Here is a 13,501-nt window from a genome sequence, read left to right as displayed (position 1 = left end):
CTTTTCTAACTGCCAATTTGTACTTAGTCCCTTCATCTTTTTCACAGGTACCTTTTTTCCCTTCCTGCATCTTCCCTCTTTCTTCCTCCAAAGGCACTGAACCCCGAAAGCAACTTCAGGCTAAAGAGGCCACCTGACGCACCTCCTAGGGGAGGCCTGGGTCACTAACGGACCCAGAACAGGGGTGACCTCCACTCCATGATGGGGCTCCCCCACCTCTCTGGAATCTTCCCCACTGACAAAAGGAAACACAAACTTCAAACACTATTCCCTTTTTTATTCTCTTGCATCATTCAGGTTTGTTCACATTATAATAATAGGCATAAAGGGAAAAAAAATAATCACAGTTTTCAAAACTCAACCTGTCCAAAGTATCATACATGAAATCATGCCATCATCTCTTAGGGGAAAAAGCGTTAAAAAATGACTGTGATCCTAAGGTTAAAATTAAGACCAATTCCACGTAAGTCACGTGTAAGGTTTAAGTGCACATAGTGTTTTCATGGCAATGACTTTACAGAAATGCAGGCGTGATGTATCTGATTTGAAATATTCAAATACTTGAAGGTTTCTGCATGAGCACTTAAATAAAAACTGCCACATTGGCATCGTTTCAGTGGCTTTCAATTTCCTGTTTGATCTCAGAAATGTACGGATGATCTTTGCCGTGAGCCACTTCCATGATCGCCATGGCCTAGGAGAGAGAGACAAAGGGGGGGTAAGAGCCCGAAGCCCATCCCCTCGCACCTGCACCGGGGCTGACTTTATTTCAGCTGGACTTCTCTGCTTTAAGGGCAAGAGGCAGACTGGCTTTCAGAGCCTGTGCTCTGCTCCAGCATCTGCTCCAAAAGGGCACGGGGTGGGGAGGAAGGCTCTGGCAGGGTGGCTCAGTAGGTTGGAGTGACATCCCGTACACCAAAAGGTTATGGGTTCTATTCCTGGTCAGGGCACATACCTAGGTTTCAGGTTGGATCCTAGGTTGGGGCACATAGGGGAGACAACTGATCAATGTTTCTCTTTCCCTGTCTCTTCCTCTCTCTCTGAAATCAATAAAAACATATCCTCAGGCCCTAGCTGGTTCAGCTCAGTGGATAGAGCATCAGCCTGCAGACTGAAGGGTCCTGGGTTCAATTCTGGTCAAGGGCACATGCCCGGGTTGCAGGCTCCATCACCAGTGGGGGGCATGCAGAAGGCAGCTGATCAGTGATTCCCTCTCATCATTGATGTTTCTATCTCTCTCTCCCTCTTCCTTCCTCTCTGAAATCAAGAAAAACATATTAAAAAAAATTAAAAAATAAATATATCCTCAGGTGAGGATTTTGAAAAAGGACAAGATTAGCTAGTAACCAAAGAGTCACCCAGTTCCTACCACTGCGATAGCTGAAGAAATCTTTGAGAGAAATTGATTGCATGACATTTTTTACCCCAATATTCTAAGATTTGAGTAAAAAATGTTTTAGGGATGGATTTGGCTACGGTCAACCAGGTAAACAGCTGTGCTGGAACAGAAAAGTCACAGTGAACTTTACATCAAACCTGTTTGATTTTAAGGTTACATTACTAATCTACAAGACATAACTAAACCATTTTTCCCTTTCAAAAAGTGCAAGCTTTCCTCTTAATACATATTCTTAAAAAAAAAAAAAAAGAACCTAAAAATCGCTGCAGGTTTCATTTTTGGACGTTAGAGAGAACGTATTACATAAGGTTCTTTTAGCGTGAAGAGCTATAAAGTGAGTCTCCAGTGGCTCCATTGCTTCCTAGCTGTGTGACCTTGGGCCCACTTAACCACTCTGTGCCTCTCAGAGTTAACACACATCAAGTGTTTGGAACAGTGCCTGGTACATAGAAAGTACATATTGAATAAGAATTTATTTTGCTCCTTTGTACTCAACCATATTAACTCACAGAAAAACTCAAATTACTCCCATTCTCCCAAGCGGGATTTGTGATGGCCTGTGACTATGACAGCATTCTTTCTACTGTACCACTTTGTTCTGAGATCTCAAACCAATGGGAGGCAGGCCCAGGAAGAGGGCAGGTCTTTAGGAATCACTTGTCGGGGTTTTTTTTTATTTTTTTTTTTGGAATCACCTGTTAGATGCCTCCCCTCACCCTCTGCATTCCTTTCATGACTCACGTTCCTTGCTCACATCTACCCTACCCTTCTTTGACCTTGTACTTAATTACCGACCAGCCCATTGCAATTGTGACCTAACAGGTTAACTCCCCGCCAAGTAACTAAGGCGATAAACAGACAAAATTCACTGGTTTAAAAAAGGAAAATGTTATACTTAACTCACACTCCTAGCCTGGTGGGGCCCTGACCCTCGCATGTGGGATTCAGACCTCAATCCCATGTTCCCCAACAGACTGGGAAGATTTGGGGAATCTGGAGGACTGGGCATCCAGGCTAGTCGGTGGCCCCAACTTTACAAACATTCTCTGACAGGAGTCAACAGGCTGTCCCAAAGGTTACATGTTATCAGCTGTTCACTTCTACATCAACGACAAGGAGAGTCTACGGGTCCGATCGCACTGCTGTGAGGTGAGGGCCCGGGCTCCGCCTCTCCCACGGGAGCACTGGGTGGCCGGCGGATGCACTGGATTCCCTGCGTGTAGTCACAATATGAGTGGAGGGAGCTGAAGCCTTCGACTCAGAAAGGCCCGTTTAAATCAAGGCCCCAGCACGTACCCGAGGCTAATTACTTAACCTGTTTGCATCTCAATTTCCTCATCAGAAAAATCTTTTTTGTGAGAATTAAAAGCCACAGGTCAAGGTCCTGGGATGTAACTGACATACTTCGTGGCCTCTGCCCACGGGCACGGAACAGGCAGTGTGGTCTCCCAGGTGTGGGCTGAGCCTCCCATCCCGGCCGACCCCTCTCCCCACAGGAGGGCCTGGATGCCAACTAGCAAAGGCTCACTTACTCCACCCCCATCTGCCGAACCCACCCCTCCCCCTGCCACGGCCAGAGGGGGGTCAAGAGCCTGGCGAGGGATGAAGAAAGGAGGCTGCGCGGGTACAGAGAAGCTGAACCTCGGGTCTCAGACGTACCTTCCGCAGGGCTTTCTCTCCGGCAGCTCTGTTCTCCAGGCCCATGTACAGCCTTCCCAGCTTCAACCACATGGAGGCCACGTTGAGGGAGTACAGCGGGTAATGCTTACTGGAAGGGGAGAAAAGACAACAGGCCACCCCGTCAGAGGCCGCCGGGCAGCCCACAGGCCCGGCACAGTCAGCGGGGCTGCTGAGCTGGTGATGCCACGCCCCACGGAAGCCACGCCCCTCCCACCCCGGCAGGTGTGGCCGGAGCCTGTGGATGGTCAGCCCCGAGGGTTCACCTGGAGGCACTTCATTGAATGCAGTTTGTGTGTTTCTGAAAAGCTACATAAAAACTGCAGGAGAAATCCTGTACAAAAATAGTTACAAACAAGACATTCAATCCTAATCAGATTTTTGTTTTAGGTGCACCCAAAGCAGGGCATTGGGAAACCATCTTTTTGGGTAAATTCCCTATAATGAGGGCATTAGGCCTCTTCCCCGTCCCCATTAAAGAGATAGTATACTTAAAGACATACACACACTGATAATACCTCGAGACCCCAGCTTTGTATCACACTCTATTATGATACCAGTTGGTTTAGCAAAACTGTAAGCTCTGAAGTCAGGAGAACGCCTCCCATTTCCTCTAGATATTCTTTCTCTGTCGTCCAGTAGAGAGCTTTATACATACACAGTGGGCACTTGCCGTTTGGTTTTAGCCGATGGCTAACTGACAGATGGGGCTCGCCTAGGAGAGAGCCCTCTCCCTGGGAACAGAGACCAGCAGGTGGCTCCTGGGCGAGAGGATGTGTGCTGGGGTGTATGCAGGAGGTGTTTCTTTACAGGCTGGTTGGTACTGCTCTACCCTCAAAATTCGCCCAAAGGACACCCATTCTGATTGTATTTCTGGGCAGGGGCCAGGCCCTGGGGCAATGCTGTCCCCCCCTCCCATCCCCCCAATTGCCTCCAGAGACCAGGACTGGGGTTCACTAAGCTCAGGAAGGATCCAGCACAGCCAGTTCCTGCTGGGAGAGAAACCGCAAGGCTGAGATGATCTCATTCCTATTCCTTCTCCTTCTCCTCCTTCTCCTCCTTCTCCTCCTCCTCCTCCTCCTCCTCCTCCTCCTCCTCCTCCTCCTCCTCCTCCTCCCCCTTCCCCTTCTCCTCCCTCCAGATCTCACAGAGGAAAGTGTGCATGAGACCACAGGACTTTCTCGTCCGCTGGCGGAAGAAGGATAGGCTTTAAGATTATACCCCATGTAGCAAATTCCGTTTCTAAGAGCAGATTTTAGGAGCCGCTTCCCCTTGGGCTCCCCCTGCTGGCTAATCAGGGCAGTGTGGGGGACTTAGAGGGCCAGAAGGGCAGTGAACATTCAGACCAGACACAAATTTAACAGTCCCTCAGCTCAGAACATGAACTGAGGGCTTCTCACATTCGCGAGAAACACCTGGGGTGCTTCTGGAACACAGGGATTTCAGGGCCAGTGCCCAGATTCTGACCCACTTGGTCTTGAGGTGATCCTGGCAATGCAAACGAGAAACGTATTTAACAAGCACCCCAGGGATCTGATCCAGGCTGCGCCAGCCCTGAAGTGGCTAGTCAGAGCCAGAGGACAATGCCACGGCCTCCATCTGTAACCCACGCTAAGGGTTAATAACCCCTCAACGGGAAACTTCCCCGTGGCCGGCAGTCATTATTACCATACGGTAAAACCCAGCTTGATTTCTTCAAACCTAGGCGGGATATTGAATAACCACAGCCAATCCAATGGTCCCAAAGTTTCCTCATTAGCAACCTCATTAGCAGTTTAGAAAAAGATGAGGGGAGAATGTGACTAATGATGAAAAGAAACAAACAGGTGCCTTTTAAATACTGGCCTGAAATAGCTACAATGGATAGCACCTGGGGAGGTCCAGGGACCAACCTAGTGCCAGCAACCCCTGCAAAACCTCTACCTGCCATCCTACGTGTCTCTTCCAGATGGTGGAGGGGACAGGCAGGACCCACGGGAGCAGCACATGCCCCTGTACCTCCGGATGTGGGTGCAGAGAAGAGAATGCTGGTCTGGGCCTGCTCCAACACGGGACAGTGAGAAGGCAAAACCGCGTAGGTTCGCACTCCAAACCACCAGGCTGCGTTCCGTGCGAAGGTGGTCGGAACGGCCATGGCAATCACCTGTAGGGCTTAATGATTTTCTGTCCGTATCGCAGAGCTCCTTCCCAGTCCTGGATGTACAAGCAGACGCCCATGGCTTGGTACATCATGTGCAGCATGTACACGTTACTGTCCTCAAACACGGAGCTCATCTTCTCCTGGCTGAGCTCGCAGATCTCCAGAAGCTCGCTAGGGGGTGCTGTGGGGTCAAGGAAAGGACCGCCGGCCCACAGACTGGGAGAGCTCACCAAGCAGGCTGGGTCCCAGGAGTCATTTTGTCCACTCCACCCCTCCCCGCTCCCTCTGAAAAGGCCAATTACAGAAAGCCACCCAAAAGTCAAAGGAATCACGTTGTTTTTTTTTTTCTTGAAGAAACAAATGGGAAAATCTGAAGACCTCAACTGCTAAAATACAGCAGAACTTCAGCCACTGGCAACAGACCCCTCGGTTCAGCTGTAAACAATGCTGATTAGAATCACCAACCTGCAGTCTCCTCGTTAAATGTAAACCCTCAAGGCTGAGCTGAAGCATTTTTAAGGAAGAAGTCCCCACCCTGGGAAAGTTCTTTCTCACGCTGGGAAATAAAGGTGCCTTTCTCCAATTTCCTTTCACTTGGTTTGAGTGCTTCCTGTAGTATAAATCTCATGCCTTTTCAACTCCCAAGACAATGGGTTAGGAATATGGGTTGTGGTGGCCAGCAGACATGGGGCAGAACCCTGCGTCTGTTGGGGAGCTGTGTCCTTTGGGCAAATCATCTGTATCTAATACAGGGCGATGACCAGGTGAGGCAATGTAAGCAAAGCCCTGGCCCCAAGTAAAGTGCTTCCAAAATGAGCGCCTTCAAAGATCTGTCCTCCGTAGTTTTAGACAATAACACGTCCACCACACTGAGCTCCTGGCCAAACTAGCCAAACAAAGAGACATAAGATCGACATCAGAAACTGATGTGGTTGACCCCAAGTCTTGGGTGGTCCGTGAGCCTCCACCCATTTACGGGCAGACAGTCTTCCTCCGACATCCAGCACCTTCTGCCCACCCCCTGCTCCCTCTTCCCGCCTCTCCAGCACCTGCTGCAGGTGAACTCCCCACAGCTGTCAAGGATATACTTGTAGTGCTTGGCCCTCCGGAACTCCTCGATGACGTTGCGCGCGTATCGGACCATGTCCCGGACGGCCTCTGCCTTGGGGGGGTCGTTGAGCTTCCGGATTTTCACCTTGGCCTTATCCTGAGGGAAATGTCCACAAATGCAAGGCGTCACCTCCCCCGGAAACCACACGGGTGGGGAAACCTCGGGAATAGTGCAGAGGTGCAGGCCTGCCCACTTGGAAGTTACAAAAGGATAAAGGGGATCAGGCGATGGATCTAAGAGAAATGCAACACACCTTTACCTTTTTATAAAAGAAAAACACACAAAAAAAACCCCAAAATATTTTCTAGACAATCCCCATCTGGGCAGGACCCCTAGAACACGTGTGTGTGGATATCTACGAATCAAGAGACTAGAATGAGGAGGGGCGGCGTGGACGAAACCATCGGGGCAATGCAGAGAAAATCCCACACGCTCTGAACAGGTTGGGAGCCGGGAAGCTGTTCTCATGTGCTTTTCCCGCCCCTCTCCTCTGAGCAGTCGTTTCTCTTCCAGGAAACACCTGGGCACATGCTTCTCTCAATGGAAACGTCGTCATCAGGTTTGGACAGAGACCTGGTCTAACCGGATTCCCGTGGACTGACTCAGGGAGGTGCATTTAAAGGGTCAGAAACCCCCTAGGCGGAGACCCCCGAGTCACACGGGGGCACTGGTTTGGCAGAGAGGCCCTGAGACACAGGGTCCGGTCAGCACCTTTGCCCGAGCGTCGTCAGGGAGCTTACCTTGTCTTTAGTGGTGCACTCCTGGCACTCGCAGGTAAAGAAGTAAGAATCTCGTAACCGGTCATTCCTGTCTTCTGTGGGATACAGGAGGTCAATGTAGCTGGTAAAAACCTAAGGGGGTCCAGAAAGTGCCCGTTGCAGTCGGCCACAGGTCCCTTCGCTCCTCAGCCTTCCTGTGGCTCTGCCAGCGTCCGCGGCGGTGTCCTTGCAGGGACAGACGCAGAGGACGGCCACAGTTCAGGATCCACGCCCTTCAACACCCAGCCCCCCAGTGCCGTCCACCTGCTTGCGGGGGAGAGAAAGGGCGTCTCTTCCCGCCTTCCACAGAGTCAAGGAGCCCCTGACACGGGGAACAGGAGCACTGAAACAACCTCCCAGCCTCCCCACCAGAGAGCAAGCTGGCCTTGGTCCCGGTGGAGGGGAGATGCTCTTGTCTCATGGACGGAAGCAGAGCCCCACTGGGCAAAGGCTCCCCTCACCCTGGGACTGGCCCTGGGCTGTCTCTGCCCAGCCTCTCTTATTTTACAAGCTGACGGCTTAGCTGCATTACTGATGTTTCCCTTTCTCCTTCCATCTGCTGGCGATGGAGCAAGAAGCTGGGCCCGGCAGGACGCAGCTTCTCGGGCCCTGGCGTGCTGCGGCCTCACCCAGCTGGGCCAGACAGAGGACCTGGAAAAGCCTCACCTGGGGGCTCCTTCAGGGTCTGCAGTCCTTGCTTTTCCTAACGGGGTCTGTAACTGAGTCTGGGAGCATATGGAGGAGACCGGCGTTGAACTGTCCATTATCTACTCGCTGGGACGGGACTCGCTGCTCATCCCACACCATCAGGCGAATGTCTGACTGCACAGATGGATGGCAGAAAGCCGTCCACGTGCCAGGAGCCTCGGGCACTGGCGGGCAGGCAGGGGGCACTTGCAGGGGCTGCCAAGCTCTTTTCACCCCAGAGGGCAGTCATGGGGACCTCAAGGCTCATCGATGCCCTGGGGAATGGGCTCCTTCCTCTGTGAAGGGCAAGTCACCCCCAAATCAGTGCCTTCCCCCAAATGAGGTTACTGCATTGCAGGTCTGTGCGGGTCCAGGAGGACCGACCCACCGGAGCGAGCCCCGCTGGCCTCAGCGGCAGGAGCCGCCTGCCTCATTTCTTTAAAATGACTGAGGGCCACGCAGTGCAACAAGCAGCAGAGCCAGAAGATGGCGACAGAGGCCGCTCAGTGCCACTGCTCCTGTCGCCCCTCAGCCCACAGGAGCACCTGGGCCGGTGATGTCCATTCTCACAGACTGCAATCGTATGCTTTAACCAAAAGGCACCCGGATGGTCTCAAGATATCCAGAAACCACGATACTGCGACCCCAAGCCCAATACCCTCGTCGTGATGCATTTAGCAAAGAACACCTCAGTCCGGCTCTGGGTTCGCTGACAACTGCCGAGAAACTGAGCCCTTTTATCGTTCCGCACAACGATCGCTATGTTTCACCCTTAAAATCCACACAAGCTCCTTAAAATAGTATGAAAGGCTATTAAACGGAAGTCTAATCCATAGGGCGTCATCATAATCCCTAACAATTCATTTGTTTCATTTCTGCATCACTTACATCAGGACAGATAGCCTGCATCCCCTAGGCCGGCGGGTGGGGAAAGGGCACCGCCGCGCAGTGGCCGAGCACCTGGTCCTCACCACGCCCCCACGGGAAGGCGGGAGCTGCAGGTGCCTCCTGGCCACAGGCTGCCTCCACTTGCCCTATCAGTGTGCACACTGGCCAGCCGAACTACATCCCTAAAAAGCGAACTCTCCCAAGTTCAGGTGGGAACTTGAGAGGACTTGAGGGGCTGATATATCATTTGGAGTTGTAACTTTTTTTAAAAAAGTATTTTATCCCCACCTGAGGATATGTTTATTGACTTTAGAGAGAGAGAAAGGGAAAAAGAGGGAGAGAGGGAGAGAGGGAGAGGGAGAGAGAGAGAGAGAGAGAGAGAGAGATAAGTGAGAGAGAAACATGGATCACTTGCCTCCTGTACGTGCCCCAACCAACCTGGGATTGAACTCGAAAACTTTTTTGGTTTATGGGACCATTTTCCACCCAACTGAGCCACTTGGCTGGGGCTGGAGTTGTAACTCTTTAGCTACTGCGGTGGGGGGTGGCGGGGGGCGCCTATGTTTTCTTTTAGATAACAATGCTTTTAGCCTTTTGGGGGGAGAATAATAGGCCAAAATTCACTAATTTAAAAAAAGCTCCAATTGCACTGTTTGGTGGTGGGAATACAGACTCCACAGGCAACCCGGAATTTCATTCTGCTCCGTTTGCCGTCTCCTTTCTCTATAAATCTCTACACGCCTCTGTGGGGAACTTCACTCACAGTTTTTCTTTCCTGTTTTCTCTTGGGTGGAAATGGCAAGCACCAAGTGGGAGCCAAACGCATGGGACTCCAAGCCACAGGTCACAGATCTGAACATTGACCCTGGGAGGCCTGAGGACGGACATGGTGGAACTGCCGGGACCCCTCCCAGCCCGTCTCACCCAGAGATTTCTCTACCCTGCCTCTGGAAACAGCTGTCTGCACACTGCTCAGCCACCCACGCCACACACTCACCTCGTCTCCCGGGCTGATTTCCTGTACGGCTCTGACTTCCGCCAGGGTCCCCTTGTAGGTCACAATGACATTGGGGCAACAACTGTGATTCATCAATGCAACACTGTCAATCAGAAGAGAGAACCGATGTGCTCAATGCGGCTGACAGTCTAGGTCCGTGGTCAGCAAACTGCGGCTTGCGAGCCACATGTGGCTCTTTGGCCCCTTGAGTGTGGCTCTTCCACAAAATACCATGGCCTGGGCGAGTCTATTTTGAAGAAGTGGCGTTAGAAGAAGTTTAAGTTTAAAAAATTTGGCTCTCAAAAGAAATTTCAATTGTTGTACTGTTGATATTTGGCTCTGTTGACTAATGAGTTTGCCGACCACTGGTCTAGGTAATCCTTGGCTACTTCCTTGCTAAGCCATAGTAACTTGGTCTTTGCAGGACATTAGCAAACAAACCTAAGAGCTGGCCATCATATCCTAAGAAATTTTTCTGCATTCATTGATCATCTTAAACTTCCACAGTACTGAAAAGTGAAATGTGCCGTCCGAAATAGTGACATTTAAAACCAGCTGGTGTGGCCCAGTGGTTGAGCATTGACCTATGAATCAGGAGATCAGAGTTCAATTCCCGGTCAGAGCACATGCCCGGGTTGTGGGCTTGGTCCCCAGTGGGGGGCATGCAGGAGGCAGCCGATCAATGATTCTCTCTCAATATGGCTGTTCTATCTCTTTCTCTCCCTCTCCCTTTCTCTCTGAAATCAATAAAAATGTATTTTTTAAAAACACACACAAAAAAAACCCCCAAAACAAAATAGTGACATCTAAGCCCAAAACAAAAAAAAACAAAACAACACACACAATGATAAAAAATGGCAACAAAAACTCCTGGCTCACGACCCAACACCTACAGTGAACTGCAACTCACTGTACACCGTTTGAGACAAGCGGGTGGTCATTTCCAAGCCGCTTTTTATGTTAGTGGATTATCTCTAACGTGTTTTCTTCCGATGTTGAGAAATCGCCACCGGGGAGGTGCCATCTTCCTAAGTGAGGGCTTGTGATCCTCCGGGAGACCCGGAGGAGCCCGCGTGAGTCTCTGCCCCTCAGCGTCCTCATCGGGGAAATTGGGACACGCTGCACCTGCTGCTCGCGGCCAGCTTTTCAGGGACGCGAGGACAGAGGCTCGCCTATGCGAGGGGCTTTGAGCTTTCTGATTATATCAAGGTCAAAGTTCTGAGAACAGAAATTTCTAAACTACAGGGGAAAATGCTTGATCTCTGAAAATGCTGCCTTTGAAATCACAATACCGAATTGATTTCCGTCCAAAGGGATTTTTCCCCCAATTAAAACGGCCTGCAAAAAACCGGGGCTCATGTGGGCATTCGCATCCATAGGGCCCATGGCTCTGTGGCCACTTGCCTGAACCCTCAGCCACCAAAAGCCCTCTCCCGTCTGCCCCCAGAATACAAAAGAAGCAAAGAGGATGGGCTGCCCCGGGCTTGCCGTGTAGAGGGGCGGGGGGGGGGGGGTTGTGGGCAGCCTCCTCCAGCGCCAGGTGCTGAGAGGTCTGAGCGAAGTCGGTGGTGGCCTTGAGCCTGGGAGGGCGGGTAGCACCTCTCCCCCTGGCAAGTGGTGCAGCGGGATCGGGCCCTCGGAAACCCCGTAAGCACACGCACGGGAAGTCGTCGGCAATGGAAAAGCAGAGCTCTAGAACCATCCTGCAGAAGACGGGTTAAGTTTTCCATTTCAAAATGGACACCTCGGTGTCCTTTGAAGGAAGGCAGGGGAATGCTAAGGCCGAGAACTTAGAACAACTCCTGCTCTGGGCATCATTTTCTTGGCAATCATGGAAAAGGGTGAAACCTCAGACAATACTCCCAGGTGCCTGCTTTCAAGTCTGATCTTAGAGGCTGAGCCAGAGCCATCGAGTTCATTCCAGGTCTGAAGGGTTCAACACCAGCCCCCCGAGGAGGGTCTCGTGGCCTTTCTCCTTTTCTCTTCCTTTCCCCAAGGGCAAATGTCCACAGGAGCTTCTTCCCCAAACACTTCTTTCCTCACTATCGGAATTCAAACCACAGAGGACACACACCATTGTAGCCCCAGGAACAGTATTACCAGGGGGATAAACGCTCTGTTCCTGCTCGGTTCAGGAAGGCCCCTGAGCCATGAACCTGCATCCCTGAGGCCTGCAGAATGCCCACAGCTGGGTGACACCAGACAGACACCCCAGGAGCTCACATGTCATCCATACAAAGGCGTGGGGGGTCAAGGTTTCCTGCAATGGCTTTGACCTAAAGCCAGAGGCCCCTGTAGTGAATACTAAGCAACATCACTTTAGACCAGTGGTTCTCAACCTTCCTAATGCCGCGACCCTTTAATACAGTTCCTCACGTTGTGGTGACCCCCAACCATAAAATTATTTTCGTTTCTATTTCATAACTGTAATTTTGCTACTGTTATGAATCGTAATGTAAATATCTGTGTTTTCCGATGGTCTTAGGCAACCCCTGTGAAAGGGTCGTTCGACCCCCAAAGGGGTCGAGACCCACAGGTTGAGAACCACTGCTTTAGACGGAATAGTCTACAATGTGGATTAATTCAGACGGGGGATGCAGGAAGGCTCCTGGCACCCTCTGGGAAGCCAGGGCTTGATTTCATGGGACTGGAGCATTTTGGTGAAAATACTCATTCCATCAAAAAGACCGTGGCCAAGCCATTCTTGGCAATCCATGAACGTCAGGGCTACCGAGATCTCCACGGGTCAGCTGGCTAGCCCCTCTTGAATGAAGCATTCCTGAAGGAAGCGAAACTCCCATAGTTCTCTGACATTCCCCCCTCGTTCACTGCTTTAGTTCACTCTCTCTCCAAGCTGTGCTGTTCCTATACAGGTATTTTTCAAACAGGACAGATGGAGAAGCAGCTCATATATTCTCCACGTCAGCCTATGGCCAGTTGTTGGATGGCAATTAATGTTTCACTTTAAGTGCAAGAAATCCAGAGATTTCCATAACCACGGATATGCAAAATAGCACATTTCTCAGCGGGGCACACCGTAAACACATTCTTTAATAACAGCTCTCTAGTAACAGACTGGGCAGGACTTAACACACAGCAGTTCTCTTAACAACTACCGTCGGCTACTCAAACGTAGGGGAAATACTCTGAAATCTGGCAGAATTAAAAAGGTGTCTTAATTCACTTGGAGTTCCATGTCTGTCACATGCAGTTAGGTAGGTTATTTTTTTTTTTTTAAATCAAATTAATGTTAAACAAGTAAAAAGAAAAGAAGTCAAACTCAGCCTACTCGGGAAATATTGCTGATCCCAAATGAGACAGTTCTTCATCCTCAATTGTGAAGCCGTTGCAGTTAACCTGCAGTGAGAACGGGGGAGAAAGAAAACAAAATAATGCGCTAAATCTTTTTCTGGATAGAAATCATTGCTTTCGTGTCTGACCTTTGAATTTCTGACCTTCTGTCTGGCTAGAGATCATCGCTTTCATTTCTGACCTTTAATTCATGAGGAAGATGTTCTGGTTTAGTGATTTAAAAACCTTTCTTTCGGCCAAGGTATCCTTTGTTCAAACAAAATTCGCAAAAGCGAAATGGTCAGAGGAAGGACCCCTGGTCTAGCCTGCCCATCCACCTACACGCAGTCGCCCAACGGCACAGACCACAGAGGTCCAAGGATTAACGTCTGCATATTTGCCTGGGAGTTCGTATTCTGAGAGCCTGATTCAGAATGCCACAGATCTGTCGTGTGACCCTGAGCCCATCTCTGAGTCCAGTGTCCTTGACTTTCTCCCATGAAAGAAGTCACTTATTCTGGTACCCATCTCCTGTGGTGAGGCGGTAAACAGG

The 13,501-nt window shown here is 50.6% G+C and overlaps 1 protein-coding gene across 3 annotated transcripts in view; it reads right to left on the bottom strand.

The window, feature by feature from the left end:
• Positions 1-262: 262 nt before the first annotated feature.
• Positions 263-13,501, bottom strand: part of SMYD2 (SET and MYND domain containing 2) — a 52,220-nt gene continuing 38,981 nt past the window's right edge. For 2 of the 3 annotated variants that reach the window (XM_080647312.1, XM_080647311.1), the window contains 7 exons: positions 12,947-13,014; positions 9,658-9,760; positions 7,068-7,178; positions 6,303-6,423; positions 5,220-5,394; positions 3,059-3,167; positions 263-694 (listed from right to left, as the gene is read on the bottom strand). In XM_080647312.1, the coding sequence (XP_080503438.1) occupies positions 614-694; positions 3,059-3,167; positions 5,220-5,394; positions 6,303-6,423; positions 7,068-7,178; positions 9,658-9,760; positions 12,947-13,014 (768 nt within the window). In that variant the 3' untranslated portion in view covers positions 263-613. Of the gene's footprint in view, positions 695-3,058; positions 3,168-5,219; positions 5,398-6,302; positions 6,424-7,067; positions 7,179-9,657; positions 9,761-12,946; positions 13,015-13,501 lie in introns of all 3 variants that reach the window. The other variant, XR_013959396.1, reaches the window with a different exon arrangement.

The sequence above is a fragment of the Plecotus auritus genome, assembly GCF_963455305.1.
Source record: "Plecotus auritus genome assembly, chromosome: 12".
In the NCBI taxonomy this organism is placed as follows: Eukaryota; Metazoa; Chordata; class Mammalia; order Chiroptera; family Vespertilionidae; genus Plecotus; species Plecotus auritus.
Note: the sequence above shows the minus strand (reverse complement) of the source record. Positions and strands in the feature narration are given on the sequence as shown.